We start from the raw sequence: 27701 nt of genomic DNA on the forward strand, positions 1-27701 counted from the left end.
AGATAGATTGTGTAGTTTCATTACAATACACTCAGTTGTTTTAAGGAAATGCCACAAGGACCTGAAAATTTTTAGCTTCTTTTGGGAAGACTTCTGTGCTCATGCATGATGTAATTGTGCGCTCATGCGTGATGTAATTGCGTGCTCATGCGTGACATGCATGAGGTAATTGTGTGTCCATGCATGACATAATTGTGCCTTCATGTATGTGGTAATTTTGTGTTCATGCATTATATAATTGTGTGTTCATGCGTGAAAAAATCAAAGCTAACAGCCAGAGGCCTCATCTTTTAAATCTTTGGGTTCAGCACCCAATGCACCTCTCTGTCATCTACACCACATTTTTTTCCTGTATCTATACTGAAGACAAGGCAGCCCCATGTTTGCATTGTTATGGATGTGGCAAGTGACCCTACCTGGCCTATGTGGAGAGAATGCCAGAGAGAGAACTTGCTCTGCCATGGAACTGCTCTCGATCAACACTGTGAACTGCTCTCGATCAACACTTCTGCACAGAAGAACATGTTCCTTGGCTATCAGCCTGATGAATACGTAGAGCCAAGGAACGTTGTTTAAAACTGATAGTAGAATGCAAAGTGAATCATGGACCATGGGCAAAAAGGTTGGAAGAGGAACAGAGCTCCATGAGCCTTTTGAAAATAAGACATTCTGGCACAAGGTAGAGAAATGAAGAATTTCGTGACCATCTGGAATGGTTCTGTAGAGATGATGTCCAGAGAGTACTGGTAGAAATTAAGACTTCCCAGAAAGGTGTAAAAGACACTAACCTTTTCTCTGGTGAAGGGAATAGATGCTGTAGAAATCACTTAGGTTGAACAAGAAAAGGCCTCAACAGCTTTTAGGAAATAAGAGACTGCTACTCTTACAGGATGCAAGTTACATCTGCCAACTTTATACTCTCATTTTTTTTCTTTTTTAAATACTTTTTTTGATCTGTCTCTATCAAGTAGCTGCTCAAAACCCCACAGAACAATTCTGAGAACAAGAAATTCACAGCAAATAATGTACCTATGTGTTTGGAAGGAAGAACATGAGCCAGGGAATGGAGTTCCTCCCTAACTGAGCTGATGGCACCTTGCTTCTCTGATGTCCTGAACAACTGCTTAATTTGCTATTTTCAGCAGCCTCAAAACTTGTTGTCTCTTGTCTTGACCCGGCCCCCACTGGTACTGATGTGAAGCGCCTCTTGATTTTCATGAGAGCAGAGCAAGACTTTCACACAACATTTTTGCCCAGCAGGAGCTCTTCTGCTGGGAGCCAGATCCCACGGGACATGCTCAGCTGCTGGCAACCCGTTCCCACTTCCACTGACGCCCCTGGCAGCCCTGTGGTAGTAACAGGATAAGGCATATTTCAGGCAAGTCTTCACTTGGCAGGAGGTACTTCTGTACCTGAGAAGGTCAGGTCTTAGGACTTCATCTCCTCTCACAAATACCTGCTGGCTGCCCTTCATGGTGTGCAGAATCCATGCACAGGGAATGCATGAGTACACCCCCTGCCTGGATGGGAGCTGGGAAGAGGATTAGCTCCGCATACAGCTCAGATATAATCACAAGCATATCAAGTTGTAAAGCATCACAACTTACACAATTCTGAAAATAAATATAACTATTTTGTTTCAAGCTGTTTGGCAGCCAAAAGGCTAATATATTAATAACATTTGACCAGCAGTAGCCCAGAACAGTAACTATGGAACAACAGATTCTATCACTTCTGGAAATAGCCCTCTTTGGAAAAAAAGAAAACATTTTCACAAGAGCCACAAACCAGATGGAGTAGCTTCTTTAGAGGTGTTCACAAAGTGGAAGCCTGGTGTGAAACCTCTGAAGTCAGGAGGGATCTTCTGTGGGTGGGAGACTGCCCTGCCTGCTGCTGAGTGGGACATGGACCCTGTGGATGCTGCTTGGTCCAGTTGAATACATGCATTAATCTGAGTCTATCTTTCTCAATCCTGCCTGTGTTTATGCAGTACCTTTCTCTGCCAGTAGATCCATTGGTTTGTTAACTCCTGCATGTGGCACTAAGCAACATGTGAGCAAGAATGGCTTGTAGCCAACAGCTTGGTATTCTGGCATCTGACCTTGTTAAGAAAGAGACTGGATTGTCAAAGATATTAAACTTGAGCACAGTGTTATGATAGAAATAGTTGAAATCCACTGATTGCACAGGATGAAATTCGCTGGTCTTCACTTGAGAATACGAATCCATGCCAGAGACCAGGGTCAGATTTTTTTTTTTTAATCAGAACAGTACGAATAGCAAGTTTTTGATTAAAAGTTCAGAAATGTGCAAATACAACGTACTTCAAGGAGCTGGCCTGACCCCATGTACCTGTGCAGGAACACTGAGCAGCCAAGTTCATCAAGGATGCATAGAAAACTGCAGTCCCTCCTCTGAGATCTTTACTAGAACCTGGTGGTTCACCTCAGAGCAGCCACATAACACCAGTGAGCTGCAGCCTCCAGTCACTGCTCAGACAAGCTCTGGTTCTCCACTCACTGGCCAAGGCTCTGCCTGTCCAAAGAACCTCTGGCAAATCATCCATACAAGAGGAATGCCCTACCAAAAATTGGGCCTTCATATTTAAAGCATGTGTGCATATACTGGAGAAAGGAGAAAATCACAGGACTAATGAGCTATGATTAAGCTCAGAAATAATGGTTTCCTGTTCTAACACAGCGCTCTGTCTCTTCTTAGTACAACTACCTCATCCCCAATTGTGTCTATTAAAGACAATTACTGGGGGAGACAGATATGTGTAACCAGATGTGGAAATAACAGTGCCATACACAGTTTAAATTCTTTGGGCCTGAACAAGTTACAGTTTTAAAAAATTGTGTGTGCACTGTGGAGCAGCTGTCAATGGGGAAATCCCCTTAGCCCACTCTAATCCTACGTTCCACAATCCCCAGGGATTAAACAAATGCACTAACATTATTTACTGTAATGCTCCCTTCCTGGGGGGCTTCAGCCCATGAAATCCACTCCAGCATTTGCAAGTGCCAGTTGTGAAATAGGATGTGCACATTCTATATTTGGTAGCTCACAAGTACCCTTTCAGTCGGGTCCAGAGTGATGAAAGGACAGGAGTCAGGAATTCAGCCCAAGCAAGTCTCAAAGGGACCAGGCTCAGGCTTGGAGTTCATTTCTCACTGTGCAGGTCTTGCACAGGCACTGAGGCATTGCAGTGACTGCTGAGAGGGGACAGTGATCTCAGGACTGCTTTCCTAAAATTAAAGATGCTGCCAAAGTATTAGTCCTCCTATCTACACTCTGGAAGTATGAAATGAGGCTTGAAACCCAGCTACACCAGTAGAGCCTCACATACCTCCTGCTTTCTTTTCCTATGATGAAATATGTGTTCAAACCTGGGTACAATCCCTGTGAAATTAGTGGCAAGGATTCAATTAATCCAGGTACATCATCCTCACAGTCCCAATAAGGGCAGTGGCAGTGCAAACTGCACAATGCCATCGAACTCCTGTAATCATCTGGGTTCAATTGATGGCCACAATGCTCAGCAATAACACATACAAGTTTCAGGCTCCCAAGGACCCTCTGACATATTTGCAAGGCTGGCTGATTGCTCCATCTCTTGCTTAAGCTTCCCATCCAAGTTTATTACAGCTTCTTCAAAGACAGTAAACATTACATTCTATATTAGGCTGTCCTTGCTTGAATTCATATACAGTTTAAATTCTTTAACTTGGGTGATTGTACCAACTCAGCACTAGTTTGAAGCACCGCTGCCACAAATGAGCTGGCAAGGCACAGCCCCAGGGAGCACCCTCTGAGGCAGCCACTGCTCTTAGTGCAGGAGATGGTTTGGCCCCGTGTCCTTCAGGCACAGCAAACAGTAAAACTTCAGAGGCAAAGCAGTTTCACAGAATAGCTGAGGCTGAACCTTGTGAGGTCACCTGGTCCCACCCGCTGCTCAAGCAGGCTCACCTAAAGAAGGCTGCCCAGGGCTGTGTCTGAAAGGCTTTTGAATTTCTCCAAGGATAGAGACTTCACAACCTGTTCCAGCACCAGTCCCCCTCACTTGGAAAAGTCTTTCCTCATGTTCGAATGGAACCTCCCGTGCTTCAGTGTGTGCCCTTTGCCTCTTGTCCTGTTTGTTGCTGAAGCTTTTGCACTGACATGATGCCTCAGGCTGGCCTCTGAGTTTGGCTTTGTCACTGTAATCACCAGGCCCGTGGAGCTGTATTGTGCAGAATGCAAAGGCAATTCCTCTCCATGAGATTCAGAGAATTGCTTAGGGTGGAAAAGACCTTTCAGAGTCCAATGTTAACCCAGCACTGTTAAGTCCACCACAAGCCATGTCCCGAAGCAACACATCTTTTAAATCCCTTCAGGGAGGGTGACTCAACCACTTCCCTGGGCAGCTCATTCCAAGGCTTGGCATCCTTTTGGTGAAGAAATTCTTCCTACTATCCAATCTAAGCCCTCCCTGGTGCAACTTGAGGACATTTCCTCTTGTCCTATTGCTATATTAATCCAACACCTGACTCTGCTCCCATGGCACTGCATTTACAAACATATCATTTCATCAGCTCAAACAGAATTGTTTTCCAATTTACAGAAAGATCATCACAATAAAAGCTATACTCATGTTACTGCTCGTCATCCTGCAACAGCTTGCTCACTGCAGTGAAGTTCACTCAGTGATACAGGCAAGAGTGTACTCACACAGATAAGGAGAATCCTGCACACAAACATGCCAGGCCCAGGCTCTGAGCCTCTTTTTCAATTTTTTTTTTCATACAGTTTACAGCCAGGAACATGAGGAAGTACTTGAGAGGGAGTCAGGGAGAGGAGCAGGGCTTCTGTGAGCAGCAGGCCCTGTACTGCTGAGGTTAAACAGGCTCCGAAGAAGGCATTAGTAATCTCCCATCCACCCCTCTTGCTCCTCCCTCCCTGCATAATTGCAGCTCATTTGAGACTGCCTGGAGTGTCAGCTGGCATTTTCTGGGCTCCCCAGAAGCAGTAGCTGCCATTCAGCACCACTTTTTCATCTCAAATCTGTTTCACAGATTCCCTCGGGAAGATGAGCACTGATCTGAACTACACCCAGAATGGCAGTGAGGACTCCCACTCCCTCTCCTGGGTGCCCTCGAAGCTCATTCACAAAATCCTGCAGCCGTCATTCCCACTGGTACCCCAGGCTCCCAGAGGAGCAACAGCATTGCTGGTGCTGGGCCCTCCATCCACCCTGGTCAGGGAGGAACACCCTAACCTGTCCATTAATATCTAATTACAGATGGCAGTAGCAACCTCAGGGACCTCTGTAAGAGCTACTACTCCTGTACCAAAGCAAAAATACAACTGGGTTCCTCATGGGGGAACTTCACAACTGCTCCCCTCACGTTTCTGGAGAAGGGGACACCATGATTCTGCCCCTCAAACACAGGATAAGGATTCTCACTCTGCCTTTCCTACAGTGCCATAAACAGACTTTTCAAGGGGAAAAAAAAATTTCTTATTTCCTATCTCACTGTCATTTTTAAAATTACTGAATTCTGTAGCATTCAATGGATTACTATTCACAAACACGTACCTGCTCCTCTGGCAGAACAAACTGAGTAATTTCTGTTTCTGCTGGAGCCTTCGGCATGCAGACAAAAACATTTTTTATTCATCAGTGGTAAAAGGCTACAGCCATTTGACTTTAAACACAGACATGCTTCTGGGCTCTCTTCCAGGAAGTCTGTGTCACCCAGGCTTTAGATCGATATGTTTGTCTGCAAAGTCACCCTTTTGATCCGTAATTTTTCATTTTGACACAAGAAATGCCTTTTGGTCAAACCAGCACTACACTAAATTCCAGGCATAATGGAAATGGGAATCACATTGCTATAGCCATGTGAAGATTTCCACAGTTTGGGGTTTATTTACTCATGGGTTAATTTACTCTGCCATATATTTGGGACTCAGACAATGCTGCAAATACTGTTCTGCTGCCTCATCTGAGCTCACTGTCTCCTGCCCAGTTTGGGGTGGTCTCACTGGCAGTGGCAGCTTTATAAAACACTTTGTATGTTTCGTTGTCCAACCTGCAGGAAATGTTGTCGTAGTTTCAGACTGAGGACATGGAGCATCCTCCCAGCCTGGTCCTGTTGTTCACCTCACAAAGGCGGGTCTGGGCTGCTGGGACAGCCCCTCACAATGGGAGGGGAGCTGTGCCCGGCTCATGGCCCAGCTGGCTCAGCCTCGTCACCCCTGGCACACCATGCTCTGTTTGCACAACTCAGCACAGGCCTTTTCTTTCCAAGGTCAAGGTTTCAGGACATGGGTGGCTGGTTTTTTTTTTCCTCTATCTTTTTTTTTTTTTTTTTTTTTTTTTTGTTTTTTTTTTTTTTTTTTTTTTTTTTTGTTTTTTAAGGTGCCAGGCATCCCATGGAAGGATAACCCAAAACGCAGGAGAGATGGGGAAATGATCCAACATGCTATTAATGCGAGAAGCGGGTTTGCCCAACCTTCCCTGCCTGGCTCCACACAGCAAGGTCGGAGCAAGGCTTTCCAATGATCTCACTGCTATTTCTAACCAGACACAGCTCCTGTTGTGTTCCCAACACACTGGTTTTTGGTTGCTGAAGTTTGACCCGAGGGAGGATGCAACAGACGCTCAGGAGAGTTGCAAAGCACTGAAAGTGTTATTATAATCCAAACAAAAGCCATTATTTTTAGTCCCCATTCATATCTTAGCTTTCAAAAGCAAACATTTTCTGTCAGCCTCTCAAAAATACATAAAATACATAACTCAGAAATACTGCTAAAACTGAAATTTTAGAAGAAATGCTGTTAAAGTTGATTAATTTTTACACATTTTAAAGCAGTCACGAAAATGTCTGGATTCTGAATAACTGGTTTGACAAGCCAGAGAGGTCAGAGAACTCTGTATTTAATATGGCAAAGATTTTCAGCAGTAACACATCTTTTAAGTACATTAATTGTAATATATTTTTATTACACAATTAAAAGGGCCCTCATTTTAATCCTCATTTAATAGCTCCTCATTTCATCGAGGTGTTATATTTAGAGGGAGGCAGCTCAGTTTTTCTGGAAAAAAAATCAAAGATCTTAAAGCAACTCAAATGGGCCACCTAAAAATTTTTATGTTTTCAGTTAGGACTTGTGTCCAAAATAAACAACTCTTTTGTCAACTCACCAAAAAACCCCAAGCCAAACCCACCTCCAGCACAGCTATGATCAGATCATAAATGTCTCGATTAAAGTTCATCGGCTGGCACTTCAGGACTTTAGCTATTAATTAAAGCCAAAATCAAATTTATTGCCTGAGTGAGTAAGAAGAGGGGGTGGGAATTTGGGAGGTGAGCAAACATGTGGCCTGCCCAACACAACCCTGCCCTGAAGACAGCAACAAGGGCAGGATGGCACACACAGAACTGCCTGTTCCTGAACAGAAAGGATCCGGTTGTGTTGCTCCATGTGTGTTGTTCCAGAAGTGAAGATGCACAACAGCAATCCTGGGACAAGGCTCTCCTGTAGGCCTCTCCCTGGGAATTCAGCACGGAGCCTGTGAAGGACCTTCCTCACAGACACACAGGAGCTAGAAGGGAATATTCCAGTTCTGCAGAGACTGAAGTTAAGCAACTGGTAAACTGCCTGGATGTGTTATAGCCACAGAGAACAGTAGTGCCAGAGCTTTATTAAAATACCTGGTTCACAGTCCTGGGTTCGTGGCACACGTTTGGGCAGGACCTGACTGCTCAAGTTTACAGGATGGAAAACCTGCTTCAGGGAGAACCTTAGTATCACAACTGGTTTTGACCAGAAACAAACCCACAGACTTCTGAAAATCTCTTCAAAAGCTTCAAGATGGCTTTTGAACCAGTAGAAACATTTTGGTTTGACATTCCAATGTGAGACGATGTAGGGGGGGGGAACTCAAAATAGGGTGTTTCAAAGCTGGAACTTTCATCCTCAAAAGCCTCCAATAAAGGTGATGGGATTTTGACAGCACTCTATTTTGCAAGTAAAATAGTGTCTACATTTTTCTAAACAAGTTCTAAACTGCGTTTCCTGTTTTTATATCAAAACATACTATGGCTTCTTTTGTGGCTTGCTAATAACATACTGCACACCCATTTTGTACAGACCTCCCCAAACACCTCATGCACACACACTTCCAGCCCCTGCTGAGAAAGGCAAACAGCCTCCTGCCCAGTCAGATCCAGGCCAAGTGTGGCACAGGAAACAGCAAAACCAGCCTTTTCTTAAGCATCAAAGAAAGCAGCAAGTTGTTTGGAAGAGGCTCCTCTGCTCTGCCCAGATAGCTGGCTATTCCTGATTTTGCAATACAGTGACTCTGCTCTTTACATATTTTAAGCTGTCTGAAAGTAGCAATAACCAAAGTGATGTTACACAGAGGCAGAAGAAATGCCCTCGCACGTGTGTCATGCTTTGCACAGACCGATAGATTAAGAAGCAAGCAATCAGGGTCAATTCTTGTGCAAATGGTACAATCTCACGGAAAGGGTGGTCAGACATTGGAACAGGCTGCCCTGAAAAGTGGTGGAATCGCCATCTCTGAAAGCATTAAAAAATGTGGATGTGGCACTTGAGGACATAGTTTAGCTGTGAACATGGCAGCGCTGGGTTAATGGTTGGACTCTATGATCTTACAGGGCTTGTCCAACCTTACCAATTCTATGATTTTAACTGCACTAAGCTTTTCACAGCTGCATTTGCTTATTGCAGGATTCGGCCTGTCTATCTGTGAGAAGTACATCAAACCCAGCACCTGTGGAGAAAGCACCAGCAAGAAGATTCCTCACACCCGAGCGCACCCAACACTTCCCCTGCAGCATCACAGCGCAAATACCAGCTTTGTTTTGGCTGTGATTCAGCCCGTTCAGGACACGGGTCCTGAGGCAAAACGCCGAGAAGTGTCCTCTGCAATCCCGTGGTGCTGGGGAACACCGGGACCGGCGCTCGGGGGATGCTCACTCACAGGCTACACCGATGCCACCCGCGGGCTTCCAACGCGTTCGGCGGCACAGACACGCGGGAGCCGGGGACACTCGGCCGGCCGCACGGGGAATCTTTCCCCGTGACCCGCGCTCTCCAGCGGGGCTCTGGGGCCGCATCCCCGACTCCACCAGCAAAAATGAGCCGCAAACGAGGCGGCGTCCGCGGCCTCCCCGCGGTGGGGCTGCCAGCGCACCGCGCTGCCTCGGCAGGCACGGACGGGGTTCGAACCCGCGATCTTCGGTTTACGAGACCGACGCCTTACCACTTGGCCACCGCGCCCGACGGGCTGGCTGCCTTTGCGCGCCGCCAGTGGAAGGCAGCGAGCGGCGCGGGCGGGCCGGGCCGGGCCGGGCCGGGCCAGGGACAGGGACAGGCCCGGCCGGGAGGGCGGCCCGGGGCGCTGCCGGCGGCGGGACGGGGCGGGACAGGGCGGTCGGATCGGGGCGGGACGGAACGAGGCGGGGCGGAGCGGCTGAGCCGTGCGGGGGCTCCCGCGGGCAGGTGCGGACGCGGGGCGGAGCGCCGGGAACGGGAGCGCGGGCGGCCTCTGCCCCGTGTCCCTGCAGCGGCACTCCTCGGAAAGCTCTTCCCGCTGCCGCCACCCGTGTCGTGTCCCCGGTGGCCCCGAGCGCCGCTCCTGCGACACAGCGGGCTTCCTGGTGAAGCTCTGCTTTCCTTCCTCTCGGTGTTTCTCAGGGCAGAGGAACGCGGTGCATCACTGCGAAATCACAGGGCTGCCTCAGGAAACAAACAGCAGCTGCTCGGAATGAGAGAAGTCCTGCCAGGCTCACACCTCCAGCCCTGTCGCTCGGCAATGCTCCGGCACCTGCTCCCTGGGCAGGATCCCCCGGGGCAGGAGCCAGCCCTGCTCGCTCCCGCCGAGCCGCACCGGCCCGGTGGATCACATCTCCCAGGGCACACCGGGGGACGGCGGGGACTGTCCCGGCACGGCGCAGTTCCATTCCGGCATCGCCACCCGCTGCCTCCTGTCTCCCTGAGAGCCAAACAGCGGCGTTTCCACCCCTTCCCTTGGGACAGTATCAGGCAGTCTGTGTTTCCGGATATTCAAACTGAATTTTCACGTTTTACTTCAAACCCATTATGTTCTGTTTCCATAGTCAAATCACAGTAGCATAAATCATAAATACAATACTGCGTCATTAATATTTCCTCCTTTGGGTTTCCAGCTACCAAATGTTTAGTCTTATGGCTAATGCTTGGTTAAAACCCAAGAAATGGATCAGCTCTCATTTTTATCACCATTAGCTGTAGGGCAGGAGGGAAGAATTTAAAGGTTGTGGTTCTGAACCATTATTTAGCTTTGCATTGAAATTTTTCATCCTGCTTTCTAGTTTTCAACCAATGCTGGGCAGCAGAAAGTAATCTGGTATTTTTCTGGCTTACATACTCCTCCTGAAAACTACAAGCCAAACCAAACAAAAAAAATGCAAAAAAATCCAGGCACAGTTAGAACCAATCTGACATAATAGAATCACTATTTTTACTTTATGCTATGAATTTGTAACCAAGCCCCACTGTCTGTCGAATCAGATCTGAGTTACACAACCTTTATTACAGGAATGCATCCTGCATTCGCAGTGTGCTCCTTGCTCAAATAAACCAACCAGGTGAAGCCTGATCAACTCATTCCAGAGAGGAACAGTTGCTTTCCTGAGGGTCCCATTTTTAGGTCTTCATACAAATACTGCACCAAATCTACCCCAAAAATGTAAGGTTTACTTTTTGAGGCTACAGTCATTTGGGAAGTCAGCATCTCAGTGATATTCAGAGCCCAAAACCAGCAGGATGGCAGGAGCTGTTGGGGTTGCAGTACTCGCAGCTGTTTTTCAGCCACGTCCTGCACTCTCTGTGGCCCAGGACTTTACATTTCAGGCAGCGAATGTTGAACCACATCCCTCTGCACAGGACAGCCCTGGCAAGGCTCCTCTTCCGTCCCCAGCTCTGGCAGAGTCATGGGAAGAGCCCGGCTGTTTTCTGTTGCAGGGAAGTTCCTCTGTGCCCACAGCCCAGCCCTGCTGCTCCCTGGAATGGGGCCATTGAGAGGGGGCTTCGGGGCTGCACCTTCAATCCATATTTACACAGTATTTCCAAGAACAAAAGCAAACCCCTCTGCTGCTGCTGCTTTTCTTCAGGGCATCCCCCCATTCATTGCTATGCACAGCCAGAGCTAAAGGACAGGCTTGGTCAGGGGTTATTTCTCTGTCACGCTGGACAAATGCTCAGTCTGACCAGAGGATTCCTGAAGGGCGGACAGCAGCCCTGCCCGGTGACCGCTCAGGTTTTAAATAAAAGCCTCAGCACGTTAAGAAAAGCCACAGGGTGGCCAAGAGATACAGCGTTTCACAAAGCACAACCAGCAATTTGCTCCAGTATAACAGGGAGAGAGCGACTGCAGCCTTTCAGCCTCTGAGTTCTATTACTTCTGTTGGTGCCACAGCCCAGCTCTTCTCTGTCTGTTCAGCAACAGTCTGTACTTGAGTCACAATCCCTGTTACACACTATCACATCAAAATACAAACTGCATCGTCCATCTGCTAAGGCACAAAGATCTCAATGTAAGGGAAATTCGGATTTAAGCACCATGCCAGAGGACATGCTGACATACTATCATTGCAAAGTCGTTTTAAAATCACCATTAACCCAAATAGTTATGGTTATACAACTGGGACAGTCTTCAATTTACTGGTCATATGCTCTATCCTCTATTTGCATCCAAAAAGCAGTTGGCTCTAAGGACAAATTTCATCCTGAGTTATGCAAGCTAGGAGAGTCCCTGCTGCATTGCATGTATTAAAAGACATTTAGAGTGGAGTGACACATCCCAGATCCCAGTCTGCCATCAGAGTCGGGACAATGTAGAAACATGGGCCATCAAGACCAGTGAACAGAGCAAGGGAAAACAATCAAAGTCATGGCTTTGAGACTGCTATGCTGAAGAAAACGTGTCAGCCAAGACAACCTGAGGAGATCAGAGCCTGCTGTCAGACTACAGGAGTTGACTCCCATGGGATGCATTTCCTCTTTGTAACAGCTCTCCTTGTCACTGCCCAAGTTCTCAGGAGTCAGAACTCCTGCAATGTTTCCTACTCTACCCCATTTAGCCTCTCTCTGGCTCCAAACCCACTTTCCCCCCACAAAAGATCAGAGCAAGGCAACAATCACCTCCCAGGAGTTCTGAGCTTTAATTCCTGGTTGCAAAATGACCCAAGGGTCTTGGGTCTCCCCAGCCCAGTAAGAACAGCATAATTTGCTAGAAACTATTACAGACTTTGTGATACGTAGCGTTGATGATTCCTGCCCCCAGAGTAACAGGCGATTTGCTTTCCCACTGCGTCTTTCTCGTGTACCAGTGAGTAACTGCTCTGCAAGTAGGTCAGTAGTACAGCACATTATCCTGAGCTGCTGAGATTTGGGAACAAAACTGCTCCGTGCCTCTCTGGTGAAGTGGTTTAGCATACACAGTAGGGAGTTTTCTTTGAGCCCGCTGTTATAAATCTGAATATCCAACATCTCATTGCTGGGAGGGATCTGGGAACAGAGAAGCCTGAGAAGATAACACACAGGTACATCGCTGCATGGATTATTCATACAGTATCTTTGCTCTGATTCCCTGAATATCCCCCGAATATCTGTACCCACTGTGAGAAAAGCTGCCTCACAGCCTCATGGGATGATACTGTAAAAGACATACACCAGGTTTAGAGACTACTGTCAGTCAAATGAAAGCTGTTTGGTACAGTATGATCACTTGAAGACCATAAAAAATTTTTTTAAAGGAGGAAATTTGCCCTGCAAGGCTTGAACTGATTAGTGAAGTCTTTTCAAAATTCCCTTTCCCTTTCTGCCTTGCTCCAAGCCCAGCTGAAGGCAGAGATCTTAACACCTTAGACTCTGCTTTGTATTTTAAATGATACACCACAGGCTTGGTTCCCTGGCTTTACACCCTTCACTATCTTTCACACAGGTGCACAATGGTCACATTTTGTTATCCCAATGTCTTGGTTTGAAAGACAGGTGTCTGCCAAGGAAGATGGGAACCTCTGTTGGAATGGAGAATATGACCCCCTTCCCTTCAAATTATTATAATATTGAAATTAGGGGGCTTTCAGGCAAAGAGATGGGAAAAGCAAGAACAGTTCTTTTCTAGAATGTGTATGTACAGCGGCAGCGACAACAAACCAACCGACCAGAAACCCCAGTGAACGGCCTGCTCCCGCTCGGGGAGCACCTTCCCCGGCGGTGCAGTTCCGCTCCCGGCCGGCAGGGGCGCTGCTGGCTCCCGGTCGGGCAGGGCGGGTGCGATGGTTCCCCCGCGCCTGCAGGGGGCGCTGTGGCGCGGGTTTCAGCCGTCCCCCTCCACACGGTGATGGCGGCGCAGCCGCAGATGGGACGGAGAAGGGGCTGCCTTTACAAACCCCCAGGAGCAGCCGATCCCGGTGCCCCTCTGCATAGCAAAAGGAGCTGTAGCAGGAACCTCGGAGCAGCGAGCTGGGAAGGCAGGGATGAGCAAAGTCTCGGAGTGGTAGATGAGATGTATCAGAAACTCTGCAGCTGTAGCTGGAACCGCGGGGCGTCCCGGCAGGTGCGAGTTACAGCGTAGGAAAAAACCCGGCACAGTGGCAAAGGAATGGCCGGGCTGGGGAACGGCCGCCTGGCTCCTGAACACGGCAGGGAGAGGCTCCCTTGGAGGGCGAGGGGGCTGGGGGATCTCGGGCTTTTCCCCTGAAGCACTGGAACAGATGGTGAAAGTCCTTTTTTAAGTGAGGTAGGGTGTTAATAAGGTCCCAGTTCAGTGGCTGCTCTCACGAGCAAAGGCTCACCCAACTGCAGAAGAAGCAGGACTGGGCTGGCCCCAGGCAGTGGCAGCAGTTCCCCCCCCTCCCGCCCAGAAAGCAGTAACTCCCCGTCCTCCTCCCAAGCCGAGAGCAAGAGAACTAGCAGCTGCCCCAACCCCCTTCCTCCCAGCCCCAATTCTCTCGGTATCTCTGCCCCTCCACTAGAAACCCTAAGACAAGACAGTAGCCAACCTCTCCCTTCCCGGAGAAACTTCTTTTGTCTCTCTTAAGTACCCGGTCGTTATTGTCTCTTAGCAACAAAATGGAAGAAAATTCCCTAAGAGAAAGAACAAAAGGAAAAACTCTAACCTCCAACACCCAAGCACAGGAGTGTCACCTGAGGTGCACGTTGGGGGTGGGACCAGCAGCTTTTCAGGAGCTAAACTTCAAACCCACTGTGGAAACACATCCCTGAGCCACCTGCACCCTGTGGCTACGTCAGGCTGGGCTTTGCTGGCATTCCCAGGCCAGCCCTGATGGTTTCATCTGAGATGCTGCTGGGGAGGTAGGACAGGACAGGAAACTGCAGTGGGCAGCTTGAGGGGACGCCTCATCCTGGCGTGTCCCCAACACATAACAAAAAGGCTCAGTTTTTCCCAAGTAAGGAGCACCCAGCATTCTCTGGGCTGACAGTGTCTGCCCCTCTGTCAGCAGCGTTTTCCCAAAGCAATGGGCCCCTCTTTTGGGCAATGTGCCCTGTACAGACACCATCTCAGGACCAGCTGCCCCTGAGGGGACCTGGCCACAGCGTGCTCCCCTCACTTCACACAGATCTTGCAAAAAGCAGCCTGGAACCTCAAGCTGCTCCTCACTTGTTATTCTTGACTCCAGCAGTTAAAATACAGCCCAGAGAAGAGGACAGCAGACCTGGTGGCTCAAACAGGAGATTAAAAGCAAGTTACCCTGGACTGTCGGTCTTGCAGGCCCTGGGTGTGTCCTCCACCATCGTGCCTCATGCAGAGCCTGTTCTGCCAGCCATGGGGATGTGTGGGCCTGAGCCCACATCAGGCTGAGGGTCTCCTCTGGTCTGCACACATGGCACCCATGACAGGTCCCGGCTTCCAGTCGCAGCCAGAGGTGTCCCAGCACTGTCCTGGTCCCTTATGGACAAACCTTGCGGTGCTGCTCCCAGGATGGCCCTTCCAGGTACACCCGGGAGCCTCAGCCTCTCCTAGGAGCCGCCCATGGCAGAGTTCTCCCTCAGGACTCTCCCGGGGAAGCTGTTGCCTTTGGTTTAAGTGAAACTCCCCTCAGCATATGCCCTGAGGTGGTCACTGCTTGCCATGCCAGGCCAGACTGTGCCCTGCACCAGATCCCCACAACACACAGCTCCAGGCTGTGCCCTCCCCACAAACAGCTCACTGTTCCTCAAGCAAGGAGCCACAGCACGTGCTCATTAGCTACATGGGTCAGTAAATAATTATATTTAAGTCACATTAAAAAGCTGGAGCCAGCGGCAAACAGCTCCCACCGGGAGTTCCCATCAATTGAGAAGGGCAGCACTATGGGTAGAGAGATTAATAGGTTGGTCCTGTGAAGCTTTGGCTTGGAAGTTTAACACAGCTAAGGGTGTCAGGTAAGGCATGTACTGAGCAAACTCCTTCCCTGGTGCCATTTGTGTAACTAATCCAAAGTTAATGAAGCTGGTGTTTGGGCAGGTGAGAACAGATCTGGGCAATCCTTCTTTAAATGAAGCACAGAAATAGAGGTGGACCAGGGAGGAAGGTAAGAAGGGACATTGAATCAGTCACCCACCACAGACAACATTTTAGTCATGCAGGGAAAGCAAATAATATTTACATATCTGATTGTACATTACAGCTACCTGAAAGATTCACATCAGCAAGGACAGCTTTATTGTCCCCAGAAAGTATTTCAAGAAAATACAGAGAAAATAGTGTAATGGCACAGTGCAACAGTACTGACATCACTTCACTGGTGTTATAAATTACAGAGTGAGATTAAAAATAGTCATATGCCACTTTTGCTGGCTGCTTTTTTTAGTAACAAAGGAGCAAGTGAACTTTGCTCATTTTCATACCAAGCAGCCTTTGAAATAAAAAATAAAGCCACCTCCTTGCTTCTAAGGTAGCTTTATATTCAGTGAAATGGGTGCCAAATTCAGTAAGAATAATTTTATTTATTTACTCTGCCTTGTGAGAGTTGAACATACTCTTTTATAGATCAAAACTTTGTTTTTTGGAAGATTTATGGGATATTGATGATTTCTTCCTTGAGACTTACCACAGTTTATTATCTCACTGTGTCTGGGTGCTGGTGAGTGGGGTATTGATAAACAAGGTGTGAGAGAGAGAACAATTTGAGGATCTCGCCAGATGAGCAGGGTCAACACTCCAGAAATGAAACCACCAGCTTGAGAAGAGGCTGGAGGGAGGTGAGGACAGTTCTAGAACCAGGTCCTTGGTTGCCAGAGTTGCAGATGTCCAGGCTCACAATGCATCTACACGGCTTCCCAAATCCTGCGGGAGAGTGCTGTGCTACAAACCCCAAGGGAAGGAGTTTATTCAGCATTTGCGAAAATGTGAAGGGCAAGACACCCAATCTCTCACATCTGCAAGAGGAAGATCTCTAGTCATGCAGATCCAGGGTCTGTCCTTAGAAAATGCTACCAGAGAAGCCAGGGAAGGAAGCGAAGGAGTAACTAAAGCATTTTAGGCACTCTAAGATGGAGAGTCTATGAAGTGGTAATGCTATTTCTCTTTCCATTTTAATGGGCAAAGTAAATCACTTGCCCGATCCCACAAAAATAATCCCAGAATGGAAGTTAACCTGAAAGGGGCAATGTGTTCAAATGAGGTTTCGGTCTGGTGTCCATTTCAAGTACAAAAAGAAGCAAATTTGCTTTAATGGAAATAAAAACTATAACCACCAAGTCATGACTGTAACATTTAATTGTTTTATTATTTTGAATTAACTGAAGCCAACAAGTGGATAGAATTGGTCTCATAACGATACTAAAATAATAAATCTGCAGTGTGTGTGATACTGCCTTACAAGAGACCAACCATCTGACACAACATTCCTAAAAGAAGACAAAGAACTGCTAATTATGTTAAATTCATTTGCTATGTAATTTAGACCATGACCTAGTGCTTCTAAAAAAACCTGTACAAAATGGGTATTTTTTACATCTCAGAGGCACATGAATACAAATCTGATCTATTTTATATATACACATGTACATTACAAGAAACCAGATGATCAAGGAAGTGTATATAAAAAGTGTCCAAAACCAGATGATAAAATGTGAAAATAAAACGTATCCTTACAACAGAGAAGTAAAAGGCACAAGTACTAAAATATGTAACCATGCAAAAAACGTGACTAGTCTGTGCAACAGAGAAAAACAAATGGCTCTCACAACTGATTTTACAGTAATTCTCAAAAAGTCTCAGTATTTAAACATGTATCAGTGCAACATTTACTGCCCTGTAGCATACTGAAGTGTTCACAGGATACTAAATTCTTGCTTCCCCTTCTGATGTCCCTTCTCCAAAGCCAGAATAATTTAGCTACGGATAAGGTAGTAAATAAAACAAGGCTGATGGTGGGGAGTGTAAGATCATCACTGGGTGGAAGAGTGTCTGCAGCCCCCCTCACCATCTGCACAGTGACTGTGTGTCCCCCAGAACAGTCACCTGCCACCCCTCACTGGGGCACAGCGGCTCTGAGGGGTTTCCAGGGTGTCACTGCCCAGCAAAGCTGACAGCTCAGGTGTCACAGCTGCTCCACTCACAGCACCTCCATTCCAGCGGTAGGTGTCCAAATTACACTGCAGAAGCCCATGTTTGTTAATGTTTTCTTTAGGTTTAAAGTTTAAGTAAAAAGTAATCTCTCTAACTGTATGTTTGACCAAGTATTACTCTCGCAGTTGAACAAAACCTGGAGACTGAAGCAAGCTGAAACCCAGGGTTTAGAGAACACCACCAGCTCTGTCAGCTGGCTCCACACTGTGGCAAACTATGGTAGCGTGGTCCTGCCTGCAGATTTTGCCTGCAGATCCTCACAGGCTGCTGCCATGACCTCTGAGATGTACTGGCCATGCTGAGCTGCAGGGCTGAGCCTCCCAGAGTGTGTCAGTAGAGTGTGCAGTGGGACACCTGTACAGAACTGAGGCACATCCCAGGGATCCCTCACCTGGATCGCCTTCAGGTTTACTCACCCCACCTGCTTGTAAACCATGAGAATCAGCTACAAGATTTTGTCATGCACAGGGGACACAACCAGTTTTTATGACCACAAAAAAGGCAAGGACAGGACTGGCCTGGTGTAAAGACAGGACTGAAATTCTTGCCTTGGCAGCTAAAGTTGCACTGAAGCCAAGAATATTGAATTTGTCCCTCCCATCTGCTCAAAGTGCTGCCCCAAGGCACACAGACACCTGACAGTGGCTGGGGACAAGACCAAGAGTGTAAATGTCAACAGAACACTGATGAAGAGTCCCAGAAAGACACAACTCTCTTGTACATCAGAGCAACTCCCAGTGCATTATGCAAGATAACAGGATTCAGACCCAACAGCAACTGCAATCCTTATCAAGCTCTAAAGGTACATGCAGAATTTCACTAAGTAGAAACCCATGCATGCTTCAACAGCAAACTGCTCCTAAGATCAATATTTTGAATTCAAAAATACTGAGATGCAAAGGAACAAACTGTCAGAACTGTGGAACTATGTCCTTTAGAACCAACCAGCTGTGTTACATCACCTGTCATGACTTCTTGACAATGTTTCTTGAGTAACAAATGACTTGACAAGAATACGAGCATTGCTACTTACACCAGAAACTGCTCAGTTAAAGTCTGAGTCAAGTTTTCACTTCAATCAGTATAAGCCAAGCCACTGATTTGGCAAGTGTTTGATCAGCTGCTACTTCCTTCCTTCCTTGGAAAAAAAATCCCTCAGACCACACTGTACAGTATGTGTTTTAAGAGAAAACCACTGTATATTTACTGCCATTAAAGAATGTAAAAAAAGCATTCTTTTATTCGTAAATTCTAGTTCTTAGACTCGTCACATGTCATGGGTACTACGATCCACAGACCACTGAGCAGTGCTTCATGTAGCAGCCCACAATGTGTGTTTATATATCAGCTTCCAAGCCCTCATTTACAAACCAGATTAGGGAGCTTAAATACTGTAGGGTCTAGATCCTCTCTGGAGAGCAGTGCAGTTCTACCAAAGTAAATGGAGTATTGTTGCACTCAGACAGCAAAATATTTGTTGATACATATCTTTGAGAATAATAATGCTGTGTTCAACTCCCTATAAAGCTGGCTGAGAAATATCCGAATTTTTCCCAAAGACCATGAAAGAAAAGTTGGCAACAAAAGTGCATTGGATGTTGGGCTTTTGGAAACTTGCAACATATTTTCATATTAAAAATTCTTTTAAAATAGATGGGATGGTTACAGTTTGTCGATGTTGCACTTCAAAACAAGACAAATTCTCAAACAGCTTCAGTCTTAAATCGAAGCTATTAAAAGAGCTGAAAAATCTTGTTTTGATGTCAAAGCAGTTTTGGATCAGCATCACTGAAATCAGAACTAGGCAGCAGCTGAAGACTGAAGTATGGAGGGAAGCAGACAATACCAGAAAAATCTTGAGAGACTACATTTCAGGTAATCTTTAAATGCAAGCTTTGAAACAGGTAATTTTTCTGCAGTACCTTGTGTGGGACTGGCCTGACCAAGGGCAGCTTCTAGCCAAAAAGCAGTAATTTTTTTTCACTGTACAGAAATACCTGTAGTGGTTTGCAACAGGTTTGACCAGAATATCATTTAGCTTTTCAGAATCTAAGGTCAAATGAACCAAGGAAGACATCAAGATACAGTACCTGGGATTATGTTTGCATCCCCAAGGGTTAAATAGAACCATGGGTTGACACAGGAATGTTTACAGCATTTGTGTATTGCTAGAAGGAGATGATACTACATTTCTGTGTCTGAAGTTATTCACCCGGGGAAGGGAGGCCCTTGTTCCACCAACAGTAACACTGACTGAGGCAGGCTGTACTTTCCTGGCCAGCCTGAGAACATAAAGGATGTCCACAGCAAAGAAGTAAGAAATTTATCAGAGAACAGACACCAAAATTATTGCCTCTCTATTTGCAACATCTCCTGTCTGTTCTGCCACAGTGTCTGATACTTGATCGAAATATGCACTCTCTGCAACACTGGTATCAGATTACTCTTCTCCCTGCCCCAGTGAGCCATCAAGTGATCCTTTATTACCAAGTTACCTGCATGTCATAAAACATGATGACTTCTTTTCTGGGATAAAAGGGTTCTCCAGGGCTTGAGCTGCAAGACAAGTTGGTCTAGTATCTGTAGCTACTCAGTCTAAGAATGAAATTGCTAATTAGTATTTTTAGAGGTGGATACCTTAGAGGAAAATATATCTGCCAGTGAAATGCCCCTCCCACCTCCAACTCACATTATTTGTCAAACATAGCAAGTATCTGGATATGATTTCCACAGTAACAGATAGCAGTACCACACCGAGGGCCCCACAGGAGCAGAAGAAAAACACAGCTAAAACCACCACCAACATGGTGGTAAGACATCTCTTCAAATGCAAACACTGGAGCAAGGAAGAGCTTCTAAATACTAACACAGTTGGGTACAGAGCTGAACAAGAAGTCCTGCAAGTTTTAAGAAACTTCCACTGCTGGGTACCCTTGGCTAGAATACTGCTTTCAGGATTTCAGCCAGATTCAGTGACTATTTGTCACTACTAGTGACTGTTCACCTCCTACATATAATTATCTGCACAAAAACTTGGCTATCACTATAGTCATGTCTTCTGTTCATATCCATGGGCTTTGCTTTCAGTGAAGCAGTCCTCCGCCCTAATGGGAATGGGCTTTAGATCATTAAAATTTTGAACCCGAGTCCAGTTTACTTAAAAATAATTAGGGGAAAACATTCGGTCACCAGTCTAAGCTGCAACATTTCTTATTAAAATGCACTGCACGAGAGCAGGACAGCAGTGCAACTTCCCAAACACGGTCAGCTCTAGCAGCAGGGCTGCTGGGTCACCCAGCCCTGCTTGTCACAGCAGGTTAGCAACAGTCCCCCGACAGTGTGGAAGAGTTCTCGGTGGCCTATAAAGAGAGTGAAGTCCCTGGCACAACCCACAGACAGCACCAGGCAGAGGGAAATGACATCACTAAAGTGTAAGTGAGGAGTCCTGCAGGCAGGAAGCACTGAGCTGGCTGAACTGTTCCTCTCCCAACTTCTGGGTGGCACATCCAGAAGCAGCAGGTCGGAAAGGCAGATGCGTGGGATTTCCATGGGTTCCACCTACTTCTATACAAACAGAAGCTGCTGCAATGTTACATCTTACACCATTCCCAGGTGGCAAAGGAGGCTTTAAATCCTTTCCTCCAGATTACCGCAGAGCCTCAGGAACCCAGCCCTGAGACACCACTGTTTGAACCAGACTGTCCCATTTCCCCCCCGCAGAGCACTGCAGACCTTTGTGCACTGGGGTGTTGTTATTCCTCTGGTACCTCTCTCTTTCCACTTACTTTACACCTGCCTAATGCAGATACATAGAAACAAACTGTTTTTATCTTCTTGCCTTCAAGAAAGCCTGATTTCAGTACGTCCCCTGCTTCCCATCACTCCAGTAACACATCACTGAAGGCAAGAGCACAGAGATTGCAGAAAAAAAGAATATATATATTTACATCCATAACTGAATACAGTTTTATGTATTCAAATTCAGGAAAAATGCATCACATATACACACCAAGATACATCAAGAGAATACTAGGGGCAAGACACTGCCAACAGCAAGAAATACACAGAAAAGCACAGGCATTGCTAGTGTAACATTCTTCTGGGGCGTGTATTCAATAGAGCAAACATCTCTATGCATTGGGGAAAGCCAGATACTTGAGCCTATTTTTCTGTGCCAGTTGGTGTGAATCAAAAGTGTGAAACTTTTAAAAAAAGTGCATGGAATAAAATTTGTTTTTAGCATTCAACTACCCAATCAATTCCATAAGCTCCTTATATAAGCTGCATTATTAATTAAAAAGGTCCTAGGCCTACAGTATAGATCCAGCTCTGGAGAACACAGGCACATGTTGAAGTCATCCCTATTTAAGGCAGCATTTAAGCATATGCTCAACTTTAAAGCTTAATGTTCTATCCCACTGACTTCCATGAGCAGTTGCAGCACACACTTAAAAAGTTAAGCACCTGCACAGTTGCTCATCTAAATCAGGATGTATTCCCTACTCAGAGCTTTAGATATGCAAGTGTGCGCTCAGTCTGGACTGGCAACTCCTGCAAGACCAAGCTCTTTTTCTTTTTCCTGCCCTATAGGTAAAAGCCACTCCATACCAGACTGTCTTCCACTGCTGTGCCAGGAACCAGTCGTTCCTCTGCACAGCCTGCCCAAAAAATTCCATTCTCTAAAGAGTGTTGCTGTCTGAGGTGGGAAAGCAACTCAGCACATAATGTCATGGGCTGGTCCTCCTCCTCCCCCTGAAGTGAGATATTTCATGCAAATTTTTTTGTTGTTGCTGCTCTGTTTCTTTTTTTTGGTAAAAACTGGAATGTGTTCCTTCAGTGAAATCTTTAAAATCAGGGTGAGGGGATGGGGCAGGATCCCAGAATTCATCTTAATGGCCCATGCTATACCCCTGAAAATAGGGGAACAGATATGAAAAGCTCTTTGCCTCAATGCTACAGGGACCACGGTGTAAAAACCACACATGTACACATGTTAAAGAGCAGGCTCAGAGCATCCCAAAGCAGACTCCAAAGTGATCTTATATCAAAACCACTTTGTGCTGACAGTGGCAAACAAGTGGATGGTGATTTTTCACAAATAGCAGAAGTTCTGCAATATCTTACTCTTCTTCCCATTTACTTTGTATCTTTTCCCCAAGTTTGGCTTTTGTTGTGTTTTTGGGTTTTTTTGTTTTCTTAATCCGATGTGTGGTTTAAGTACTAAAAATAAATCAAATAGGAAATTACACAGTCAGCACCAGTCAGGAACTGAACCTGGGTATGTCAATTGGTTTGTGGTACCCAAATTCCTGGAAGAACGAAGAAAAAAATTCTTGCTCCTAAAGTTAGGGCCACATCCATATGTTTCCATTGTCTTTTTTTTACCTTTACAACTAGAGGTAGAGTAATTTTGTCCAGTATCTAAAACAGCATGATCCAGTTATATTGTTATTACATTAATATACAGTATCCATCTCATCACAGGTATTGAAAGTGCATGGAAAAAGTCTAACCAAGCCAATTCAATGACAAATAACAGTGTACCAAACATCATATAAACACACCCGCGCACCCACACTCACACCTAGTGTATATATATATTTATAGATTCATTTACAGTATCAGAGTGCTGCTTAGATCCAGTGGCATGTGCAGAAATATCAGGCAGTTGCTGCTTTTTCTTCTCATATTCTTTTCAATTCTTTATTTCCAAGATAGACGGATTGTGGTCCAGGATTGCCAGAATTATCTTGTCCATGTACTGTCGCAATCTGTAATTTATCTCTTCCTGTTCTTTGAGAGCTTCCATGAGCTAAAACACAACATTTCCAAGTTACTCCTGAAATATTCTCCATAGTTTATATAATAGCATGAAATTGAGACAGGAGAGAGACCAGTGCCTGCTCAGGATCACCAATTCCTTTTGTGACAGGTTTTCTAACTCAAGCTCCTCCCTGTGTACATATTAGAAACAATCTGTATGTTACAGATCTTTGCTATCAAAGAAGGTCGTGAACAGTTATCTCCAGGGATCTTCCAGCAGGTCATTTGAAACAAGTTACCCATCTAACCTGCCGATCCATCCTGTATCCATACTATGGATGAATTGCTTCATCTCAGAGCAAGAGCTTCATGATACTCAATTTTTTTCGTAACTACTGAAATCTAAAGGTGTTTGCATGAAAGGCTGCTGAACAGAACAAGTATTTCAGTGTTTTGCACCAGGAAAAATATGTGCTTCCTCTGGATCACATGCATAGTCTCTCTCAAAAAAACCCCAAAACAACTGCTACATACTCCACAAGAACAACTCCCTTGCTATTCTATGTTCTATATTAAATAGATGTGTTTCACCACATTTTTGGGCTATAAAAGGCGCCTCAACCTCTCCAAAGATGAAGACTGCTTTGCTTTTTATCTCTGAATGTTTAATGCCAATCTGACAAAACTGCCAAGGGGCATCAGAGCCCCATGTCCTCCTAAAGCTCATGTCATTTGCCTGTCCATTTTCATAAGACTTCACAGAAGTCCCACCTCGAATCTTCAGATTCTTACCTTTGTTTTGATCACACACGAAAAATGGCACAATGAGAACAGTTTGTGCAGGTCTGGGAGGTGTAGGAACCCAGAGTGCCGAGAATATTTCTCTGACTGTTTTGAAGGGTTTTTACCCCCCTGAACAACACTGTTTTGACCTCCAACCTTGGAAAAAACTGCCTACGATCAGACAAGAACTAGAAAATACAATGGTGTGAATTAGGTGATAGACTACTATGTAAGATTGTCACAGGGTGAAAAATTTAGAGGTTTTAGGCTTCTCTTTGTAGTAAATAGGTAAGAGCAAAAAACATCAAAATGGAGGATTGTTGTTGTTCTCCAAACCTTCTTCTACTACTCCATATTCTGCAGTAAAAGTAATTTGGGATGACTGGACAAAAAATTCCGCAGTTCCTGGCCATGTTACTGAATAATTGGTAGGAAAGTGAAAATAATACACATTTTTAGTAACCATTGGTTAAATTATCTTTAAAAGGCTGTGTAAATCTTGATAATTAGACTTTTCTCCTGCATTCTTTGCTCTGTGTTATGCCTGGGTCACACTAGTGACTCTGTTTCTCTGATAAGACTTAATAAACAGCTATCTAGCAGCAGTGAAACTCCAGGAAAGCCTCCATTGCAAGGACTTTTAAAACACCCTCTCCCATCAGGAGAGATTTGATTTACGGCATGGCTCAGTGTCAGTGAGGTTTTACTAAGTCTGGGCCACAGCTTTCAGGCACTTGCCTCCTTTAAAGGGGGAGTGCTGGATATTCCTTGCATGAGCCAGAGCCACGAGATTGAGAGGGAGAAAGTTAGATTTTTCTTGGCAACAGCAAAAGGCAGTTTGCTTTTACCTACTTAGAGACCAACAATTAAACAGCCTGTCTTCACAGTGCTCTGGTTCAGCAAGAAATTAAGTTCTCAAGTGTAATTCAAGGGCCTTCACTTCAACGGCCTGCCCAAGAGCTAAGGCTGACAGGTCAGTCCAGTACAGACTGGATAAAAAGGACTTTTCTGTCTCAGGACTTTTCTTGATGAAGGAATGGGAAGTTCTGTCTGGAAGAGATAGAGCATCAAGGACAAACAACTCCTTTTATCTCCTTCAACACTAACCTGTCTTCTTCCCTGGGAGCTCTCATGTATCCATTGGCCTGATCTCACAATCTGTCCTGGAGCTCAAAGGAAGCTACACCAGCTGGACTCAGCTCACACACAAATGGGTCTCCCAAAATATCTTTCAAATCATTACCAAGTTATTATTTGCACACAAGTTACTTTCGCCAAGAACTCAGCTCTGCTACAGGGAATATATAGCTCAAATATATATCTAAGTGAGAGCTTGTTACTGAAGTAACTTAGAACTAAATCTAGAACAGAAAGTAAAAATTAAAGTAACTAGCAATGGCCATTTTTGTATGAAATTAATGTCATACTATCACATTACTCTGCAAGACACAAGATGTTAGAACTGTAAAACAGTTCACTGAGATTCTAATAATTCCAATTTTTTGGAGAGAAAAATGGGAGAGTTATAATATAAGGATACCAAAACAGTGTTAGATTTAAGACAATCTTCTAACACCCTTGAACTCCTAGCAAAGCACAATTTTCTGTTGTTCATTTGTCAACTTCAGACAGTTCAACCTTGACAGTTAATTACATTGAAAATTGCATATTTTTGGATGTAGTACCTGACTAGAAAAGCACATTACCTCATCTCTCGATGCAGAATCGATTTCAGCAGCCAATGACTGGGCTTTTGTTTGAGTTGCAAAGAGGTTTTTAGCTTCATAAAGACTAAGACTCAGAATCTGTCCATTAAGATCATCATTTTGGTCACGAAGTTTCTGATTCTCCTGTTTAAGGATGAAAAGACATTGCTTTTTAAGTTCTTCCTACAAGGTTTCATTAAAAAATAAATGATATTTTAACACCACAGGTAGCTGGGATGACATACAGCAAGGCTTCAAGCTGACAGCAACTCTTGCCTCCAGTGACAAGGCCTCCCTGCCTGAGTTTTCCTGTGGCATAATTTACATCACCACTGCAAAGAAGTTCTGCACAGATGCAACATGGCTCTTGTGCTTGTGAGAAGGGGGAGACAAAATCTGAAGGCAGAGTGCTTGGGCTTGCTGTTATTGGCATTTTTCAAGGCATTCCTCTACGTTTGATGCAGATCGAGAGGCCCTTCCCTGCTCACCTGCTTCAGCCGTTTTATTTCATGCTCCATTTCCACCTCTCTGGTTTTGGCATTGAATTCACTCAGGCTGGAGGAAGAGCTTCTCCCACGTCCAGGACGTTCACATTCCAGCTTGTACAGCTGCAAGTGCTCCAGTTCCTTCCGCAGGTCTTCGATGAGCTGTGGGCAGCAAACAGGCCCTATCTGTGCAGCCCTCCCTGCAAACAGCCTGCTCTGTACTCAGGTAAAAGCACTCCCCGAGCCTGGCTGAGGCCACAGTCCTACAACACAGCCTCTAACCCTCCTTTGGAAGCACAGGTCTCCTAAACTGCTCTAGAGCTGGCAATGGTTCTGACTGCTAAGCTTCATGCCTGAGAAGCATAATTTCCCTTGCAAACAGAGTATAGGAAATGTTAGGGCACATGCTTCTCAAAGAAGGTGTCAGGGATTGCCACTTATTAAGTATTCTTGCAGCATTCATTGCTCTGTGGGCACCCTTCCCACAGAACCACAATCCAGCAATAGCTTCACTGGATGTGGTGCTCTCAGTGTTCATTCTGTCTGCCCGTTCTTTCTCAGCTAGGCATCTCATCAGGTGAGATGTGACTGCCTGGTCTTACATCCCTCTTCACACTTACCTCCTGTGTGGCTTCCCTCTCCTTGTTGAATTCCAGCCTGTTCTGCCGCAGCTTGTCCATCATCCTCTTGTACAAATCCATCTCATCCTTCAGTCGCAGACTTGTGTCTTCCAACCTATCTGACATGCGCTGCCTCTCCTGGAACAAACGGGGAACTTCAGAACAGGCTGCCAAGTGCAGGGGACACCCTCAGTTTCACAGTGTGACCCTATAGACACAGCTGGTCATAAACTGGCTTGTGTCTCAGGACATTCCTGCCTCTAAAGGTGACCAATGTTCAAATTCCATTAATAATCTTCTTCAAGGAAGGAAAATTTAAGAAGCTGGGCCAAGAACTGTAAGAGTTTGATTTTACATAAACTGCTGTTAAATTGCTCAAGGACTCAGGAGTTTTGTTACCTCATCTAATCTCTCCGTTTGGGATTTCAGCCGTGTGACAGTGCTTTTCAGATCACCATTTTCTTCTTCCAGTTGCTGAACCCTGTGTTAATAACAAAAATCTTACAGCAAATACCTCTTCAAGACTCCAGACATGCAAAACAGGGTGCTCTAAAAAGCCATCTTGCTTGCACTTGATAGAAAGACCAAACAGGGAAAATCTTTCTAATCATAGCACTTTTTAACACAAGTCCTTTGCTAGTTTGTTTTTAGGGCCCAGAATACTCCACTGACCCTCAGATTCTTGTGCTCCTAACAACAGGTATCT

At 45.6% G+C, this 27701-nt stretch overlaps 1 protein-coding gene and 1 non-coding gene across 5 annotated transcripts in view; both read right to left on the reverse strand.

Moving 5' to 3' along the window:
• Positions 1-9222: 9222 nt before the first annotated feature.
• Positions 9223-9294, reverse strand: TRNAT-CGU. Its single transcript has one exon. It is a non-coding gene; the product is annotated as a tRNA-Thr (tRNA).
• Positions 9295-16768: 7474 nt separating this feature from the next.
• The window catches only part of RAB11FIP4 (RAB11 family interacting protein 4), a 125271-nt gene continuing 114338 nt past the window's right edge, over positions 16769-27701 (reverse strand). For all 4 annotated transcript variants that reach the window (XM_048323408.1, XM_048323407.1, XM_048323406.1 and 1 more), the window contains 5 exons: positions 27395-27476; positions 26996-27133; positions 26379-26537; positions 25891-26034; positions 16769-23450 (listed from right to left, as the gene is read on the reverse strand). In XM_048323408.1, coding sequence (XP_048179365.1) covers positions 23334-23450; positions 25891-26034; positions 26379-26537; positions 26996-27133; positions 27395-27476 — 640 coding nt within the window. In that variant the 3' untranslated portion in view covers positions 16769-23333. The remainder of the gene's footprint in view (positions 23451-25890; positions 26035-26378; positions 26538-26995; positions 27134-27394; positions 27477-27701) is intronic.

Source organism: Corvus hawaiiensis, chromosome 19 (genome assembly GCF_020740725.1).
Source record: "Corvus hawaiiensis isolate bCorHaw1 chromosome 19, bCorHaw1.pri.cur, whole genome shotgun sequence".
Classification (NCBI taxonomy): Eukaryota; Metazoa; Chordata; class Aves; order Passeriformes; family Corvidae; genus Corvus; species Corvus hawaiiensis.